The 20,381-nt window shown below is 40.1% G+C and overlaps 1 protein-coding gene across 23 annotated transcripts in view; it reads left to right on the forward strand.

Annotated features, from left to right (window-relative positions):
• The window catches only part of LOC308189761 (uncharacterized protein), a 595,077-nt gene that overhangs the window by 132,549 nt on the left and 442,147 nt on the right, over nucleotides 1–20,381 (forward strand). For 13 of the 23 annotated variants that reach the window (XM_080580235.1, XM_080580224.1, XM_080580221.1 and 10 more), the window contains 3 exons: nucleotides 1,375–1,524; nucleotides 13,830–14,028; nucleotides 16,317–17,554. The exons of 5 other annotated variants lie outside the window; for them this stretch is intronic. In XM_080580235.1, coding sequence (XP_080436361.1) covers nucleotides 16,657–17,436 — 780 coding nt within the window. In that variant the 5' untranslated portion in view covers nucleotides 1,375–1,524; nucleotides 13,830–14,028; nucleotides 16,317–16,656 and the 3' untranslated portion in view covers nucleotides 17,437–17,554. Of the gene's footprint in view, nucleotides 1–1,374; nucleotides 1,525–4,798; nucleotides 4,902–5,593; nucleotides 5,609–13,829; nucleotides 14,029–16,316; nucleotides 17,555–20,381 lie in introns of those variants that run through there. 5 more of the 23 variants (XR_013946585.1, XM_080580230.1, XM_080580231.1 and 2 more) reach the window with 5 other exon arrangements.

The raw sequence follows: 20,381 nt of genomic DNA on the forward strand, positions 1-20,381 counted from the left end.
CAGAGAAATTTGTTTACAGGAAAGTAACCTTCTGCTCTGGGAATGCCGTCTTCCATGAGAATAGTCCTGTATTTCTAGCGTGTGTGTGTGTGTGTGAAGATCCAAAAATGATTTCATGTCCTGTGGCTGAGCAGCTGGAAGGAGCATGTGGTGACTGTTTTTGAAGTCCAAAACATAGACAAAATAATTTGGTTCGTGCAATTAGACCTGGTTCTCTCAAAGATCACAGTGTTTGAGTTACTGAACTTCTCTGTACAACCTTGAATTTACTAAAAAGCAAAACTACCTAAGATCTGCTTAAATATAATTTAGAATATTTAGTAACAAAGTATGTAAGTCATTGAATAAATGAACTAATTTTTAGAGATTCTGATATTGTATTAGTATTTTCAATTTTAAGGGGTCAGAAAAGCTTTGAAATGAGTACTAGAATTTAGCTGCTTTGAACACCTTTTCTTTTTGGGGAGTTGGGGGTGGAGCAAGAGATAATAAATGTTAATGTTAATTAACAATATTTGGTCATCCAGACAGGAGAAAAAACAAACAAAAAAAAACAACTTGACTTTCATAGAATCTTAGAATATCCTGAGTTGCAAGGAACCCACAAGGGTCATGGAGTCCAACTCCTGGCTCCACACAGGACCACCCCAAAATCAGACAAAATGCCTGAGAGTGTTGTCCAAATGCTTCTTGAATTCTGTCAGACTCGGTGCCCTGACCACTGCCCTGGGGAGCCTGTCCCAGTGCCCAACCACCCTCCTGTTGGAGAACCTTTTCCTAACACCCAGCCTGACCCTCCCCTATCGCTATCGAAAGTTTTGCTGAAATTCAGAAAGATTACATCAGCTGGCTTCCCTTGTTCAACTAGTTGGGCAACCTTGTCATAAAAGGAATTTGTTTTGTTAAACAGGATCCTCCCATTGTGAACCTATGTTGGCTGTGAACAATGACCACATTATTCTTCAGGTGTTTTTTCCATAACTTTGTATCAGTATTTTAAAGAACAAGGTCTAAGAGAAGCTGGCTGTCTTAATTGAATGATCTTTGAATTGGTCTCTCAAGAGAGGGGGGAGGGGGCAAACAAAAAGAAAACCAAAATCTCAGACAGATTCTGGGCAATAAACTGTCCAGGATTTCATTGTCCTTCTTGGGAAGAAAGATTAATTTTAAATTGGGTTATTAAATATCTAAAGTGGGACTTCAGGTGTTAGTACTATATTTTAAAAATAAATATCGATAGCATCTGTTTAGGTGTGTGAATTTATAGGAACTGTATGACTCTGTACCATTTGCTGGAGACATAAAGCACTAAGAAAGTTGTAAATAAAAAATTGTGAGTCCATTTAAATGACTTTGTTTCCTTGAAAAATTTAGAAATTGTCCAAGGAGTCTGCTAACTGGTAGAGCACAGGGGATTCACTGGATTGTCTGATCTGTGACAACATGCACGTTGAACAAGTATTTCTTAATGATGCTCTCATCTTCATTTAGCCTTGTGGTGTCAGAGAATCCACAGAACTCCAAGTAAGTAGCTCCAAGGATTAATTACAAACTTTAAAGACAAAAAGAAAAGGTTTTATAATGGTCTTTCCCCCAGCTTTCAACAGTTCTATCTCATTACGTCTTCATCTGCCATATTACATGTTTCCTTGTTAAGTGTTGCAGTGTGGATTTGGACTGGGATGAAGCTTTCACTAAAGTAAAACAGACTTTTTATTTGCTGTCTTACCAAAGACTAGCTATTTCAAGTCATTGGTAATTCTTGTAGGTTTTTTTTCTGTAACCAATCCAGTGTGGTGTGGGTTTATATTTTTTTTTAGCCATCTTCTAAACACAGATCCCAGAAGTTGTATATAGTGATTGATGACAGACATGAACTTTTACTTGAGATTCTTGTCTGTGTGCAAATGTTGCACTTTGTCATTAACTGCTATCTTCTCTTGAAAGCTACTGTCGACTAAGTTACTCATCAATACCCATGAGGTAATTCTAAATTAATTCCTAAAATATGCAGAGTAATGACCAGTAGGTTGCTGGTGAGATGTCCACGTTACATGATCACTGAGGTGTATACTTCTCCTGTGATGTTTTTTATTTTTATTTTTATTTTTTTTAAAGTCTGCAGCTTGTTGAATCCTTATTAGAAATGTCTAGAAAATTAATATCAACTCCGGTAAAGACTGATATGGCTATCTTCAGCAGGAGGATTGTATCTTTCTTGAAAGAAGATTTTACAGATAAATTCCAAAGCATCACATAGTTACTCATAGATTCTCCATCATCACCACCCCCCCACCCCCCCCAAAAAAAAAAGAGGCAAAAAATCGGAGAGATTTAATGTTTTCAGTAAGACACCAAAGAACTCTTTCTTTTAAAAATATGATATTGTTGCAGCTGTTATAATGGTAGTTTATTCGTATGACAGTATCCCCACTTCAGACAGTCTTTTAAATGATTGCAGGCGAAATACCATAGCTTCAAAAGTCAGTGAAGTGTGATAACTAATCATGTACTTGCTCATAGATTGTCCAATTCAGGGCTGTAGTTCACAGTAATAATTTCTGCTAATGAATATTTGTTTATAGACAAATTAGTGTGTTTTGTTTTGTATAGAAAATATGCTGTAGTAGCTTGATCATTTAAAATTGGTTTCTGGAAATAGTCTCTCTAAATTAGAAAACAGGAAATTATTAACAAAATAACTGATGTCCCATCTGTGTGGGTGTTTGTGTTTGTTTGTTTACTTTTACTTGAATTAGGGAGACTTCAAAAACAAAATTTAGAGATGGATGCTTGTCATCTTGAAATTTTTGTCTGACTTTTTCTGGCATTCCATCTTTGTTCTTGCAACTGCCAAAAAAGTATATATAATAGAATCACGTCACAGAATGGTTTGGATTTGAAGGGAACTTAAAGATCATCTAATTGCAACCCCCTGCAATGGGCAGGGACACCTCCTACCAGACCAGGTTGCCCAAAGCCCCGTCCAGCCTGGCCTTGAACACCTCCAGGTATGAGGCATCCACAGCTTCTCTGGGCAACCTTCTCCAGTGCCTCACCACCCTCAGAGCGAAGAATTTCTTCATTATATCTAATCTAAAACTATCCTCTTTTAGTTTAAAAAACATTATTCATTTTCCTATCAATACGTAAAGCTATTGACTGTACAGCAAACAGAAAACCCGTGGACAAGATACTATGTTTTAGAAGGTAGTTCTCTCACTTGTGCCAGATGTTTATCCTGTTATCACAGCTGCAGAAATATGAAAATTAAGTTACAGCTTACTAGATAGTTTGGAGATATCCCCAAGTATAACTGTGTTCCTACAGAGGAATAAATTTGAAATATAGATTGGTGTGCTTGAACGGGAAAATGGCGAAACTGTACCCAGCATGATTCTCAGGATTGTCTGCAGCAAAGGGAGATGATGGACAGTGACTTCTTGGAAGGGAAAAAGGAATTCTGTTTTGTAATGGTTATTTGCAGGGGGTGTGTAGCTGTGGTAATTACTCTATTCATGCTACTGCTGTGTGACTTTTAGACAGAGCCATAATGGTAAAGATCTGAAAAGCCTGGCAGGGCCACAGTGACTTCACCTGAAATACACCACCCCCCAGCCTTGCCCTCCACCCCCCCACCCCACCCCCCCAAAAAAAAGTCATATCCCAAATCCTCAGTATCAATTACATATTTTCGAGCAAAAGCTACTGCAATAAGATCTACAAAATCAGAGTATATTTGAATATGAAATCTGTTTAGCTGATTTAATTTTAGTGCTACATTCTTGTTCTAGATAATCTGAAAGATAAATGTATTACTGATTTCTAGCTCCATTTTTCTTTGTGTCGATTGTAACAAGGTGCAACTGGGAATAATTTTTGAAGGATATGCTGGCTGCAAGTTGTTGTGGCATAAAGTGTGGTATAAATCTTTGCATTGCACATTAAAATAGTACAAACGAACAGTCAAAGTGCCCAGTGGTGACAATGCTAAGTCCAGGAACTATTCACAGCTACCTTGCTGTTTTTAACTTAAAATTTGTTTTATTGGGTTACTGTTTTATGACTAGATGAGACCTGAAAACATATGCTGAATTTGTTACATGCTTTGAGTTTTAGAGCTGTATTTGAGCAAGCATGTTCATCCCTGTCTGGTAAGACATTTCCTAGTTTGGATTGTCTAACGCTAATATTTATCCATAATGTTGTGGGCCTTAGGAATTTGTTTGTTTGGATAGGAGACTGTTTAGAAAGCAGAGATAGAAGGACGTAAATGACCCACTCATCAACAACTGAGGTTACGCTTTGCAGGAGAAACCAAGCAAGCTGAGAGCAGGAGAGAATGTATGGGGTTTCACTTCAGAGGTAGCTAATAGGGTTGGAATCAAAGGAAATGTGGCTGTGAAGAACTGGGCTTCTGAGACAGTTTAAAAAAAGAAGTCTTAAGACATTTTGATGAGCAGTTTTAAGAAAGAAGGGCGGAAATCCAATTAGAGAATTTTCATAAATTACTGATCATAAAGTGAGAAAAAGAAAGGGTGAAGTACAAGTTGGAGTAAATCTAGTCACAAAGGCTGTGGTTCTTATACTTTTTATTATTCATTTTTCTCAACTTGCTGCTGCTGTCTTTTGAAAACATAATCACCAATGTGGAAATAAGTGCAAACAAGCAAAAAAACCCACCACATTTAAGGACTTCAGTATTTCTTGCCTGTCCCTTAGAGTGCTTTATCAATATTTGAAGAACACACTGGGGATGTTTCTATAGATATCACACATTTCTGTATTTACTTATTAGGCTCCTTCATAAAACTAAAGTCTGCAGGAATCTGAGCTTCTGTTGTTGGGGCAGTTCTGTGACTTCTGTCTTCATTCAATCATCCATATTTCCACGAAACCTGGTATTTTAAATATTTATCTATTAATTTAAATTCTTTCATGTTCTGTATTAAAATTTGGTGCATAGTTCTATTTAAAATGAAGTTCAGGTATTCTTTATGAAAGAGGCTTTGTTAAAAGCTTTGTTTCATTCCAAACATATTAAAAGAAAAAAATGGGGTCAGGTGGAAGACTGTGCAATAAGAAAAATCAACCAGTTTTTAAACATGTTTGTACAAACTATATAGAAGTAAAAGTCAAGAGGGAGTTTGAACACTATCTGTCTACATCCAAATGATGTTACTTCTGGGATATGAGCTTTACAGATGCTGAAAGCAGTTCTTCTGTACAGGACTGTTCATAGAGAGCTCTTGCTGAAAACATTGGCAGTTTATATACACATGAGAGGAGGAGCAAGAACAAGTGTTTAGGAGTTTGAAAATCCAGGAAATTGGCTACTTTGAGATTTAAGGCTCTGGACAAGCAATTCAAGATGACGACATCCCTGTTCCACCCTCCCACTAAGTCTTTCACCATGGGCATGTAGTAGGATGGGAGCTGACGGGTTTTTTACTAAATCATACTTAAATAAATTTATTGACTGTAGTGTGAATATGAGTTTTCTCTGGTGGTGTTTCTTCTTTGCCTTCTATCTGTTCAGTCAGTAATCCTTGGCACAGGCCACAGTGTTTAAGAAATCCTTTTTTCTTTTCAGCTAATTATGACTGGTGCTACGTCTCTCAGGACACAGTGATACTTGTTTAGTACCAGACTGCTCCTTTCAGTAAATTGAGCCAATGGTAGCTCCTTGCATTGTGTTACTTACATTAGGAAATCTTAAGGATTACATATGAATTTTTGGTTTAGCAGAGTGATACAAATTATACTGAAAACATAACACAAATGTAAGTTAGACTTAGCAAAGCATAGCAATTGCAATACACAGTTCACTCAGAGTACCACTGAGATCTTCGTTAATCACCAGTCAGTGGTGGGTTGTTTTCAGCCTCAGGTCTATGTGCCTGTATTTTCAAAGCCCATTGCAATCCCAACTTTTATGTTTCATTTTTTATTCTCAGGTCATATTTAATTTATTCTACACAGAACTTGTTACTGCTGTTAATCACTATGTAAGTGTACATAATAATCAACAGTGTTGCATATGTGCATATACATATGTGTGTTGAATACAAAATTGTATAGAGCCAAAGCTCACACAAGTTCATTCTGATAGAGACAAAACTATGGCAACTGCCATTATTGCCATTGTTTATTAGAGTTTGAGTTTTATTTCTTAATTTTTACTGTTGAACCTGTCTGTAAAGTCTGGAGAGCAGACATTGCATAGCATTATATGCGTTTCAGCTTGTAAACAGATTGTCATCTCCCTACTGTACTGCATCAAGCCAAAGAAATATTTCTCTAAAGGAAATCATCCTAGTAGTGTGCTCTTGTTCTCTTAAGTGTGTAGCCAGGGATTTTTTATTATTTTTTATTTTGTTGCATTTGAAGGGCAAAAAAGCTGTGCAAAGAAAGAATGAGCTAAAAATTGCTAGATAGGGCAACAGGTGAAAACAACTCCTTCCTGTTTTCTTCCTTTCATACCTGCTGTATTTGTCACCCTGGGAAGTGAACGCCTAACAGTATCTGTTATTTCTACAGGTTTATCAAAACATTCTCAAAACATACTTCCCCACTTTTTTTTTTTTTTTGAGACCTGTTGCTATGGTCAGCAGAAAATTAAAAGCCACATAATTGGGTGCAGGCAGGCAGGCATCAGTGCAGCTCTGCAGGGAGCTGTGCTGAGGGGCTGAGCTGAAGTGCCTTTGCTCTCCTCTGACCCTGAGCCATCCCAGGGCAGCCCCACAGCACTAGGGCTGGAACAGCCTGGCAGTGCCCTGAGTGTGTTGGCTGCTAATGGCCACAGTGAAAGCAAATTGAATCGCTAATCAGTTAAAGTGCCAGAATCTCTCCCTTAACTTTTGATAACATTCCTCTGTCAATGCTGAGAGTTATTAACTAGTCTGGAACTACTGCAGTGAAATTTTTGAAACTGACTGCAGTAAGAAGGCGTAGTATATACTGCTACAGTATATAACGGGCTAGAGAAATAATCTATATGTGTACATTAGTCTGAAGTTGCCTTTTGTGATGTGCATAAGAAACGGTTGATTTCTATCGCAGTAATTCACATGGCAATAGAATGTAAAGTTTTTTGAAATTCCACACAGTAATTAGTAAAGAGTTATTACATTCTCTCCCACTGTATGTCACATTTAGGTTGGCTGGTTGGTTGAAGTGTAGAAAACAAATCCTGCTATTTGCTTAATACTTACTGCAAAGTGATCAGGAGTTTACTTTTGTGGAAAGGTGGTCAGATGAACTTACTTTCTATCAGCATTCAGTTTCCTGTAGACTTGAGTGTGAGAGTGGAGGCTTTGAAAGCTTTAGCTATGAGATTTGTATACTACTGATAAAACAAGAAAAATAAGTCAGGTTCCTGGGTACTGCCTCTTTAGGGCTAGCTACATTTTTCTCGTGTTTATTTGTACTATAAATCTGAACAATATCTATCCTCAGATAAGCAGGACAGTTAAGACTGTACCTGCACTTTCTCTGTCACTTTTGTTCCTTCAATTGTTTACTCAAAACGTATAGTGGAATTCTGTAGTGAATCACTGTTCAACATACTTGTTATCCCTGCATCACTTGCACACCTTCCTAAGCACATCTCACAGCTGGATGCACACAGTTGATAGTTGAAGGCGGGGAAAAAACAGTGATGGGTGTTTGTGTTTTTCTTCATGAGAAAATATCAGAGGCCATTTAAAAGAAAAATCTCTGAATCCCTAAAGTATTTTTAAGAAAATCTCTCAAAGTCATTGAAAGTGAAATCAAGTCATTGAAAATTGGAAATCTGAAGAATGACATCAGTGGTGCTCTAATAGAAAGTAAGTTACAAGACTACTCATTGCAGTCGTTGTTCCTGGAGTAAGACCTCTTATTTTGGCTTTAATTTTGACAGTAAAATCCTGGTCCACTTGAATTGAGTGACAAAGCTTCCATTAACTTCAATGATACAGAACTTTGCCAGAGGATTTTATGTTACTATATAGTGGTACATTACATTAATTTATTACATTACATTAATTTAAGGCTTATCAGGGTTTTTATTCAATTCACATCTCCATTAAATTAGAATGATGTATGTTTTTAGTACAGTGGTCTCATTCTTCAGTGACAGCATGGTACTCTGTCTTTCAGTAGGCTCAGAATGACCACATCATCTTTTACAAAGACTTGGTGGTAGGGTGTGAAAACATGCCGGTAGTTTTCCTAAATTTGATGAGTGTTCTCATTCCTAACTAGTTTAACTTTGCTCATTAAAAAAACAATCTGTTTCTTCATCTGGGTGCTATGGAAGTAAAATCTTTCCTTCAAAACAGGGTTAGCTATATTTCTTTATTAACTACTGAAGTGCTTCTAGTAACTCTTAAGATGACTAACCCTTGAATATATGCACTAATTGAAGGCAATGCAGTTCTAGGTGAGTGATACTTTTTAAGCAGTGTGTCCAGGCCTTTGAAATAAACAACTGTTGTTATTTTTCTTTCAGTATTGGTGCTATATTAGAGGAGTACAAAAGAGATGCAATAACTAGCTTGAAGTATTAAATTAGCACAGATGGAATCTAAGCCATTATTTGTGTTTTGGATTAGCATTTTTATGTTTGCTTTGTTTAAATTTATATTTCTATTTTTAATTTTAATATTTTAATATTTATTTTTTATTCTTCAAAACCTACAAACTTCAAATATATCTTACAGTGACCAAACCGTTTATATGACATCTTTAAAGTATTAACTGCTTTTACAGACTGTAAACTTTGGAAGTTGATGTGTATGAGGAAAAAATAGACTTCTCAGTTTTGGTCAGAATGATGTACGCCATTCTGATGGCGTTACTTTCATATTACCATTTAGTATTTTTTTTCATATTACCTTTTAGTATTTTTTTACCCTTTAGTATTACTCTTGCTTTTAAATGAACCTGTAAATGCAATAAATAGAGTATACATTTTAAATGGTAAGAGCATTGTGACATAAGACTTAAGTGTATGTAAAAAGTCCATATTTCTTGTTCAATGTATTTGTTGCTTCATGGTTAACACATTTGCATTAGACAAAATGATAGTTCTGTAATGGTTACAGATGACTGGAAATGTGAGCTTTCTACTGAACTCGATAATGCTTCCAAATAACTTAATTGCAGTGCTGTTTGGACCAGTGAGACAAATGAAGTCAGCAAAGCTTTTATTGGACACATTGTTGATTATTTACACCATGGGAAGGTTCACACCACCAAGAACATTCACACCAGGAACTTGGAGTTTCCTGACTCCGTAATGGTGATACAATTTATTTTCTGTGGGAGTAATGTCAACTGCTGAGTCATCCTGCAGAGCTTTTATGGCTTTGACCAAGTAATCTCTTTCATTGTTGTTGGGTCCTAATGTGTGAAATCAAAATAGGCTTTTCAGGTTGCAGTGGAATCTTGCCTGCAATTTTGTTCCCTTTCTCAAAACACCCTTAATAGGTAAACTAACATTATATATACTGACAGATTATTGTAGAGTTGCAGTGAGTTAGTCCCATTCAAAGTCAAAAGTTCAGTGTAGTTTGTGCATAGAACAAATGAAAAGAAATGCATTATTTGTATCTGATAAAGTCCCAGTAGCCCTGTGGCTCTTCCTTTGTACTCTTTAGAGAATTAGAATGGGGAAAAAAACAGATGTACAGTAGGTAGTTGTACTTGCTGCCTCAAATTAAGTTTACACTAACAAATTACTAAGCTTTTTATAAGAATGATGTATGTTGTTGAGAATAATTGTTATCAGGAGTTCAATAGCAGATATTCCACGTGAGTACAGTCAGCTAAAATTAGTATCTAGTTTGCCAAAGGATGCCAATCTGAGGAAAGTTAGCATTACTTTCAATATGTGCATTCTAATAGTTATGCTGTGTTACATGGAATACCGTCTTCCAAAAAGGAAGGAAGTAAACAAAGTAAAGAAAAAAGTGCTCATTTGAAGAAATTAATTGCAAGCATAAATGAATGAGAGGAATTAAGGCAAATATTTTCAAGAAGAAAATGTTCATGTTTTTTAACAAGACTGAACCACTGTCTTCTATTCCTATCTTTTCAAAATAAAATCCACTGTTACGTGATTTAGTTGAATAGTCAATATAAAAATAGGGAGATGCTGGCACAGAACTGTGTTACATATAAGTATTGAACCAGATTCATTTAAGGAAACAGTAGGGAGGAAAATGGAATAGTAAGGAAAACTGAAGCATGAGACTGAGGAGTTCTGGAGTGTCAGGGTGAGGTTCATAGAAACAGGAACCTAGAAAAGATGTTGCAAACCTCACTCCGTAATTGCAAAGCATACCACTTTAGTACCTCCAGTACTGCAGTGCCTGCAGGGACAGTACATAGTAGATGAATAAGCAAGCAGAAAACATATGGCACTGAAAACTGAATATGATGTCCTTGAAAAATATTTTTTGACTAGGGAACTAAAAGCAAAATATGGATGGAAAACACAGCATCAGGCTAGTTTGAAATGGAAGGTGGAGAATTGCGTGTTTTTATCCAAAGGAAGAGTTGTAAGGTAAGGTAAAGCAAAGTGTAAGCTACCAACAACAAAAAATTGGTGCCACAGACAGATTGCTGTTCATATAATGCAAATTATATATATTTGACAAGCATAAGCAAGATCATTTTCCACAAGGAATGCTTTTCTTCAGAGTGAGATTTAGTGGAGACCTTTTTTGTTTAGCAAACAGACTTCTATGTGAAGGGTCCAAGCCCCATGCCTGAACACATTCCTTCTTGAGCAGTGAGCCCGTACAGGTTTTGGCCTGTTCAGAAATTAGATGATGAAAGGAGACTGTGCTCACAGCTGACTGACGTTCGTGGAAGACACAAAGTTCTGTGGGTTAAGTGCCAGGAGCCATACCTCTCCATTTGGTCGATGAAGAGGAAGACCTACTGGGCGATGTAGGATTCCTGTTGAAGATTAGCAGCGTCTCTATCATGTCCCATAGATTGTACGTCTAAGCCAGTTTTGTTTTCCAGCTTGAGATAAAGGGGAGAGACAACCTTTGATACAAGACAACTGGTGACTGCAGTTTTTTTGTTTGACACTGTAAATCATCATACACGGCTTAAAGAAAAACAATGGGATTTCAACCCCAAAAGGCTACATAAGTATCAGATATTTACTAGAGGCAGCTTCACTAGGATATTTTCGTCATATGACAGAAAGACAATTTTTATGTACTGGACTGTTATGAATGCACTGAGCAGGTGCTTCCTAGCCCCTCCATTCCTTGATGTGAATTTTTGTCTTGTTGTGCTCACATATTCTATCCCCCTTGATAGCCAAAGGTTAAAAGCTAGTATTTGATCGTTATTTTTTCCATTCAAACTCTATTCCCTAATGCAATTCCATTCATATATTTACGTTCTGTAATATTTCATTCTCAGCAGTCAGAATTAGCTTTGTGACCATCAGCCATTCAATCCTATTAGTCCCAGAGAGGCAATGTAAAAAGTGCATAAGGCGGCATTGATGGTGTGAACATCTACATAGGGAATATTTCCATTGCAAACTTCTCTGAGCTAATTAGTACTGGGATCAGAGTGTTCAGTTAACCTAACCTAAGTAGAAGTATTCCCACAGCAAGGCCTTCTGTGTGTTCCTGTGCCTGAGACAATGTATGTGTATGCCTGGGGGAGCAAAGCCCTGCTGCTCTGTTCCTATGCAGCTGAGTCAACTGTGAGAAAATGTTTTGCCTTTGGAAAGGGTTGTTAGGACAGTGCTGGCTCTGTAGCAGGATTCGTCTTAGCTCTCTTCTATTTGAAGGCAGGTTCTGGGCTAGGCTCAAAAACAGCCAAAACAGCCAAAAGCCGATGGGCATGGAGTCAAATAAGTGTATTATAGAAGTTACTAATATGTAAAAATAAAGGTTGGGTGAAAAACATTTGTAGGCCCAGCATGTACTGGTACAAGGGGTTGTTCTTCCCCTGATGCAGAACTTTGCACTTACTGTTGAACTTCATGAGGTTCCTGCCAGCCCTTTTTTCCAGCCTCTCCAGGTCCCTCTGGATGGCAGCATGATCCTCTGGTCTGTCAGCCATTCCTCCAAGTTGTGCCATCAGCATGAATACAGTTAATGAGAGGATACATACTAAGTGAAGAGAATGATGTAAATCTTAGTAAGTCACTGGGTGTATGCTGGCTAAGAAGGATAAGATATAAGGGCTCTCTTCTAATAATGAAGAATGAAGTCGGTAGTCATATAATTAAATGTTTTCACTTTTAGGATATTATAGCCAATAGAAAATTTCCTGTTTAATTGTGGCCTATATCAGACATAGTTTTGTTTGTTTAGAAAAAGTAGTTGTCTGTCTGAAAAAATGTGAGCAGAAATAAAAAAAAATACATGTGCAATGGAAAAATGACATTGGTAAAAGTTGCCTGAAAGGCTTTCTGATAATAAAGGGAAAATGAGATTTGCTATCATGAAAGGAAATACCAGATAAGGGCTGCTACTTATTATCCTGTGAGAAAATACCACTGAAAACAAAAGCTAGTGAGATGGTGGAAATTTTGGCAGTGCATTGCTTTTTAATGCTTCAGGCGACAACTTCTAGTTCTAACTGCTTGCCATTAAAAAAAAAAAAAAGACAAAACTGCCATGATCCTTGCAAAATGGTGTTCAAAATAATACAGATAACTTTTGCAGTTGGTAATGTAAACATTAAGCATTCTCAGAAATCTACAGATTACTTACGATCCAATTTGAAGTTGGCAAATTTGGTAACAGAGAGATTGCTCAGAGGCTTTTGTGCTTGAAACACGAGCTTGCTTCTGATACTGAAGTGAATGGCTCCAGGCACTCACATTGCCAAGCCCTTATACAGCTGGGCAGGGAAGCTTGCAATGTGGGTATGACTCTCGTCTTTTTAAACAGCAGTGATGTTTAGCTAGAATACTTAACTGTAAAGATTATGTCCTTGAGATATTTGTAAATAAGTTACAATGTGAAAATTCCTCACAATATTACAACCAAATTTCCAGCTAGTGAAGCATTCAGCTTGCTATTTGAAGACTATGTGATTAAAGTCTAAAATAAAAGTGTTGATTTTTTTCTACTAACTTATGACTGTACTATATGCAGTACTTACAGTTTCATTCCTTCTTCTGCATGTTAGGTACAATATAAACAGTAAAATCAAAACAATACTAACATGAAGTGACTTAGAAATAAGTTTTCATTAATCAAAATTGTATTTAAGAAAAATATGATTTAAAGCAAGGTACTATAGAAATACCTGTTCTCAGAATGATCTATGGTGAATGTCCTTGGAGTCACTAGTCAGTAACAGGTGTATAAAAATTCACATTTTTGATTTTTGGACCAAAGCAAGGCTGAAAGAAAAACAAGTATTCACTTACTTTCTGTGTTCAAGTGAAAAAGAGAACAATTGGTCTTGCCAATTGCCCTGTTCCATCTGAGAACTTGACATGCTGAGATTGAGATGAATGAAAACGAACAGAGATAGTAGAAGAAAATGTAGCCTGGAAAGGAAACAGAGCATGTCAGTCTTCCGTTTAGTCTGTTTAGTCAGTTTTCCGTTAGTCTGCAGAATTCAGAAAGTATTAAATTAAATACTGCATTATACATTGCATGTAGATTACATTAATTATGTGCATTATTACATATAATAAACTATCCCGTTAGGAAGTAATGCAACCAAAATTTTAAAAGCCTAACTAAAAGTTTACATAATTTACATATATTTACAGAAGCGGAAAGACTAGGTTTTATGATGGTCTTTACAGTTGTATAATGAAAACACTCTACTACTGGTTACTTCAGACAGCCAAAAACTTCCCGACCAGCACATGCAGAAGAGAGGGGGACCAATAATGCAGAAGAATGGAAGCTTGCAATGTCAAGGACCAGTAGGAGGAAGGAACTTCCCCCAAAGCTTGAGGTGCCCTTGCAGAACTGCTTCACTGCTCTGCAGACTGAGGAGGAAGGACCCATCATAGCAGGAGAGAGGCTAAAAGAAGAGGTGGGGTAGCCTTCTACATTACGGAAATTCTGGCCTGTGTGGTGGTGTTCTGACTTAGTTATCGTGTTGAAAGGGTCAAGTGTCTCTGGGTAAGTTGAGGAAAAAGCCAACAGATGAGAAACTGTGGTAGGAGTATGTTACAGACCACCCAACCAGGATGAAAAAGCAGACTAAATATTCTGTAAGCATCTAGAAGAAGCGTCATGATTGCTAGTGCTTGTTCTCATGGGAGACTTGAACTTCCCAGACACCTGCTGGCAATGCAGTATAGCAGAGAAGAAGCAAACCAGGAGATTGCTGGGATGTGTGGAGGATAACTTCCTGATGCAGGTGGTGAAGGAACTGTGACTAGGGAAGGTGTGCCACTTGACCTGTTGTTTGTTAAGAGGGGGGGTCTTGTGGGTGACATTTGGTTGGAGACCATGTTGAGCAGAACAATCATGAGATGATAGAGTTCTCCATTCTTCGGGAAGCAAGGAAGATGGTCAGTGGAACTGCTAGTCTGGATTTTTATAGGGCTGATGTTGGCCTATATAGGGACCTGCTTGACAAGAGTCCCTTGGGAGGCAATTTTAAAGGGCAAAGGAATCTAGGAAGGATGGACATTATTCAAAGGTATAGGAACTGACTGTCGCTATGTGCGAAAACACAAGCCAAGAGGGAAGAAGACCAGCCTGTCTGAGCAGAGGGGCAGGTAACTCAGGAAGACTACAAAGATGTTGTGAGGTTATCCAGGGAGGAAATTAGAAGTGCTAAAGACCAAATGGAGCTTAACTGGGCCACTACAATAAAAGACAGTAAAAATGTTCTTGTCAGTACATAAACAAGAAAAGGAGGACTTAGGAAAATTACCATCCTTTACTGGATGGGGGAGGAAATGGTGACAAGAGATAAGGAAAAGCCTGAGGTACTTAGTGCCTTCTTTTCCTCAGTCTTCATCAGTAAGACCAATTCTTGCCAGGCTATCCAGCCCGCTGAGCTGGAATACAGCAGAATTAAGGCCTTACAGTCCAAGGGGAAATCATTAGCAACCTACTATGCCACTTGAACACCCACAGATCTATGGGGCTGTGTGGGATCCACCCGAGGGTGGTGAAGGAGCTGGCAGAAGTGCTTGCCAAGACACTTGGAATAGTTTATCAGCAGTCCTGACTAACGGGTGAGGTCCTGGTTGACTGGAATTTAGCAAATGTGAAGCCCATCTGCAGTAAAAGCAGGAAGAAGGATTTGGGGAACTACAGGCCTTTCAGTCTGACCTTGGTGCCAGGGAATGTCATGGAGGAGTTCACCTCAAGTGCTATCAGACAGCATGTACAGGACAAACAGGTGATCAGACCTAGTCAGCCTGAGTTTATGAAAGGCATGTCCTGCCTGACTAAACTGATTTCCTTCTATGACAAGATAACTCACTCAGTGGATAAGGAAAGGGCTGTGGATTTTGTTTACTTGGATTTCAGCAAGGCATTTGACACTGTTTCCCACAGCCTTCTTCTGGAGAAACTGGCTGTTTGTGGCTTGGACTAGCACACACTTCACTGGGTGAAATACTGGATACATTGTTGGGCACAAAGGATCGTTGTGAATGGATTTAAGTCTGGTTTAAGTCACAAGTAGTGTTTCCCAGGGATCAGTTTTGGGGCCAGTTTTATTTAATCTCTTCATCAGTAATATTGATGTGGGGATTGAGTGCAACCTTAGTAAATTTGTAGACGACACTAAGCTGGGTGTGAGTTTGATCTGCTTGAGAGTAGGAAGGCTCTGCAGGAGGATCAGGACAGGCTGGACCGATGGCTGGCATCCACTCTCATGGCATTCAGCAAGGCTCGTTGCGGGGTCCTGCACTTGGGGCACAACCACCCCACGAAGCGCTACAGGCTAGGGGAGGAGTGGCTGGAAAGCTGCCCAGCAGAAAAGGAGCTGGGGATGCTGGTCAACAGCTGGCTGAACATGAGCCGGCAGTGTGCTCAGGTGGTCAAGAAGGCTAGTGGTATCCTGACTTGTATCAGGAACAGTGTGGCGAGCAGGACCAGGGAAGCGACTTTCCCTCTGTACTTGGCTCTAGTGAGGCCACACGTCGAGTTCTCTGTTCAGTTTTGGGCCCATCACTACAAGAGGGGCATCGAGGTCTGGCTGGGCGTTGGTCAGCAGGAGGTGAATCACTGCCTTGGGCATCACTTGCTTTGTATTTCCCCTCTTTTGTTCGTCTTCCTCTTCTTCTCCCTTCCTTTTCTGTCCTATCAAACTGTCTTTATCTCAACCCATGGGTTTTTACCTTCTTTTTTTCCCAGTTCTCTCCCCTATCCCACTGCGGGGGGTGGAGGGCAGTGCAGGGAGTGAACAGCTCTGTGGGGTTTAGCTGCCTGCCCGCTTCCACCACGACGCCTTCCGAACCAGTGCCTGCTTTTGGAGTTCCTCATTAGCGTAGTACCAACGTGTCTCTCAGCAGGGCACAATTCTTTGCCTTTCAACTTCTCTTGCAACTTTCCCCTCCTATGGGCCAGCGCAACAGAGGGCGACTGGTGGAGGCCCCCGATGTCCTTAGGGCCTGGAGGGGAGACGCCCTCAGGCTGAAGCTCCTTGCCATGGCAACACGGCCATGTTTGGCTACAGGTGTGGGCCACCGTCACAATGGCCATCACAGCGGCCTGCTTATGTCACAGCAGCCACCACCACCGCGCCTTTCCTTCTGGGCCCTATAAATACAGGAGCCTCGCAGCCGGCCCACCACTTGCGAGGCTTCGAGGCTTTCAAGCGCAAAGGATGCTCGGAAGCAAGAGGAGCCAGAGCAGGAAGACGGGTGGCTGCCCATCATTGAGTGTGGCAATGAAGAGACTGGCGTTGTTCTCAGGCCCAAGGAGGAGGCTGCGTCATAAGAAGAAAAAACAGAATAGGAGGAGGAAGATCAGCTCTCTCACAAGAGCGATGGCCAGCGTTCATGTCAACAGCGGAACGCAGAGCGCGGCTGTGAAGCCATCAGGGAGCAGTGCAAGGCCCCAGAATCAAACAAAGCAGACCGGGCCGACGAATGGCTATTCTGGCAAGGCGGCGATGGCCAGCGTCCGTGTGAGCAGCGGAACGCAGAGCGTGGCTCTGAAGCCAGCAGCGACCAACGCGAGGCCCCGGCTTGTCGTTTGGACAAAGAATGGTGTGGGACCACGGCCCGCCAATCGTCCTGCCAACAACCAGGGACACAGGCATGTCCATCTGCCAGCCACCAGGGAGGAGCCCATGGACGTGGATTCACCACGAGATGCGGAAGAACCCATGGAGGTGGATCCACCGCAGAGAGAACAAGCATGGAGCTACCCTGGCATGTCTTTGGTGTCCACTGTCAGAGCCCGGCAAGAGCAACGCAGGAGTGCCCAGACAGCTCCCTACGCGCGGCGTAGCCTCCGCGCCCACCACTAACTTGGGCAGAACCACCAGACTGGATGTCTTGCAGGCTTGCCTGTAAGACATTGTGTAAATAAATAGTTCTTTTGATAATTGTTGAGGCTTGTGTGAGCTCTTCTTTCGCACCCCCCGTGCCACTTGAAGAAGTGGAATCTCTTCTTCATGGAGCCCCAAGGGAGAGGGGAGGAGGGGACCTGGCTGCTGTACTGGTGTCACAGGAGGAGTCCCTCAGAGGACCACCATGGGCTTGGGGAGGGGGGATGCTGGGAGGTGTCTCAGTCTGGGGACGAGAGCGCTAAAGAGAGGGTGCTTGAAGATGCAGCCAGAGCCTCCGTGGCAGTGCCCAAAGCATACCAGCAGACTGAGCAAAGAAGCGAGAGGGGCAGCAGTTCTTCTGGAGAAGGAAAGGCTTCAGGTCTGCTGGAAAGCAGTGCTGGAATTCAGTGTTGGGGTCCCTTTGAGATGGTTTGTGATGAGCTCTTCCCAAGATTGGTTAATAAGCAAGAAAAAAAACCACCAACACCACCTCCTGGTAAAAATGCTCTCCTCTCCTATTTGGCACTTTGGGGACTGCATGTGGACTCGTCTCCCCTTCTGACTGTGGGAGCCCTGCTGTGCCATCCACCAGCCCTCCTGAAGATGTGGCATCTTGTCCTGGTTTTGGATGGGATATTGGTAATTCTCTTCACAGTGGCTGGTGTGGTTCTGTGTTTTGGATTTCGCATGAGAATAATCCTGATAACACCCTGATGGTTTAGTTGTGGCAGAGCAGTGCATACCCAGAGCCAAGGACTTGTCAGCTTCTTGTGCTGCCCTGCCAGCGAGGAGGCTGGGGGCGCAGCAGAAGCTGGGAGGGGACAGACCCCGGACAGGTGACTCAGACTGGCCAAAGGGATATACACTGATAGGCTACTCTCCATCATCTTTGGTAAGTCGTGGGCATCGGGAGAGGTGCCTGAACACTGGAGGAAAGCAAATGTCACTCCGGCCGTCAAAAAGGGCAAGAGGAGGACTTGGTTAACTATAGACCGGTCAGCCTCACCTCCATCCCTGGTAAGGCGATGGAACAACTTATCCTTGGCGTCATCTCGAGTCATATCAAGGATGAGAGGGTCATTAGAGGCCGTCAACGTGCTTTCACCAAGGGGAAGTCATGCTTGAACAACCTGATAGCCTTTTATGAGGATATAACCATGTGGATAGGTGATGGAAAGGCAGTGGGCATTGTGTATCTTGATTTCAGTAAAGCCTTTGACACCGTCTCCCACATTATATAATAATGTAATCTTTTTTTCTTTAGCTGAATCTTTTTTTTTTTTCCATTTTTTTTCATACTCATTCTTGAAACTTAGGTAAGTCACAGCCTGTGAAATTTCCATCCCACATTTGTGGCTGAATCTTTTTTTAAGATAGCGTGTTTTTGCTTTTAAGCTTATCATTTCTGATTTCACTAACCTGTATTTTTTGTAGAATTAGCTGAGAATGATGATAAACATTTAGAATACCAAGGCTGTTAATATAGTTGGTCTATAAATTTAGAGAAGAATAGGCCTGTATTTTGGGATATAAAAACAAAAACACAGCAGTGTTTAAGGGTCCGTCTCTGGAACCTGTTAATGTTTGAAATGCCAGTATAGATGATCTTTGCCTAAGTGGGAAACAGCATTTGTCATTTTTAACTTGATACTGAGTTCCACATAACACTGGTGTGTAAAGAGAGGGTCAAAATTATGTATTTCTGAGAACAAAATCTAGAGTGATGACTGTTTCAGGCTCCAATAGACAACACCTCTCAGAGGCTCATTTTTATAAAATCCATGCAGTGGAGCCCTAATTGGTACTTATGCAGAAATCTCTTAATGAGATTCCTCTCCATGAATCTTTAGTATATGTTTATATGTAATTAATTTAACATTGAAAAGGCAAAATCATGTATTTTTTTTAATTGCTTCTGGTGATGTTTCTTCACCGTTAATTCAGAAAACCACACAGTCTTAGAGAAACAGAACAAAGCCACCCAGTGCTTGCAGGAGTTCTGTGTCTCATATTGCTGAACAATAAAGTGGTTTCTGAAAGGACAAAAATCTCCTATCTTTAAATAAAGGCAATCGGCAAGTCAGTAAATTTTCTTTTAGGTTTTATAGCTATTAAATAGTCTGTAGTAAGTGCCATTATGTAATCTCTTAAACCACCCTTTGTGGCTAGCTGGTTTTCCCTAGGGGGCAGAGATAAATAGGTTTCTGTAACGCTTTTGTGCAGTAAAAACTTGCAATCTCCAGATACAAAACCAGAAAAACTCATTTATTATTACTAGAAAGAGAATGACTGGGAACATTTCACACATCTCATGGTACAGTTGTTCCTCAGAAGTCCTAGATAGGTCTGTCAACTCTAAGTAATCAGTCAGGGTACAATGATATCTGCTTTTATAAATACATGCTTTGAAAACTATTTCAAACTACTAATGATCCAGTACGGTGCCAGTTGGAGTTCATGATGCCCAGGAATATCAGTAGGAAGAAATCTGAGCTATTCTTTAAGCATTTTTAAAAGAAGTAAGCTATGAGCAGTATTTTCCTGAAGAGATATGTGGTTACCGTTCTATATCCAGCATAAAACTCCTCTGTAAAGGAAGAAAATACATTTGTGGTTCATCATGTCTGTCTTGGCATTCTTCCCCGTAAGCACCTGTAGGAATCCTTTGCCCTACTTAAGCCTTTTATGCATCATTGGAGCTGAAAGTAGCTGAAAAGATTTGGTCATAGAGCATAATACTTGCAAACTGCAACTCGCACTGAGTGCCTTGCTCTCATTTCCAAACAGAAATATTTATTTCATACCAAAAAAATGGCACTATCTTCACTTTTGGGAAATTGCTTTATCTATGCCTTTCACATATGAACACAACACTTTGGGTTAAAAAATATTTGAACCAAATTAGCAATGACTAACAGATACTT

This window comes from Anser brachyrhynchus, assembly GCF_964034855.1.
Source record: "Anser brachyrhynchus genome assembly, chromosome: 2".
In the NCBI taxonomy this organism is placed as follows: domain Eukaryota; kingdom Metazoa; phylum Chordata; class Aves; order Anseriformes; family Anatidae; genus Anser; species Anser brachyrhynchus.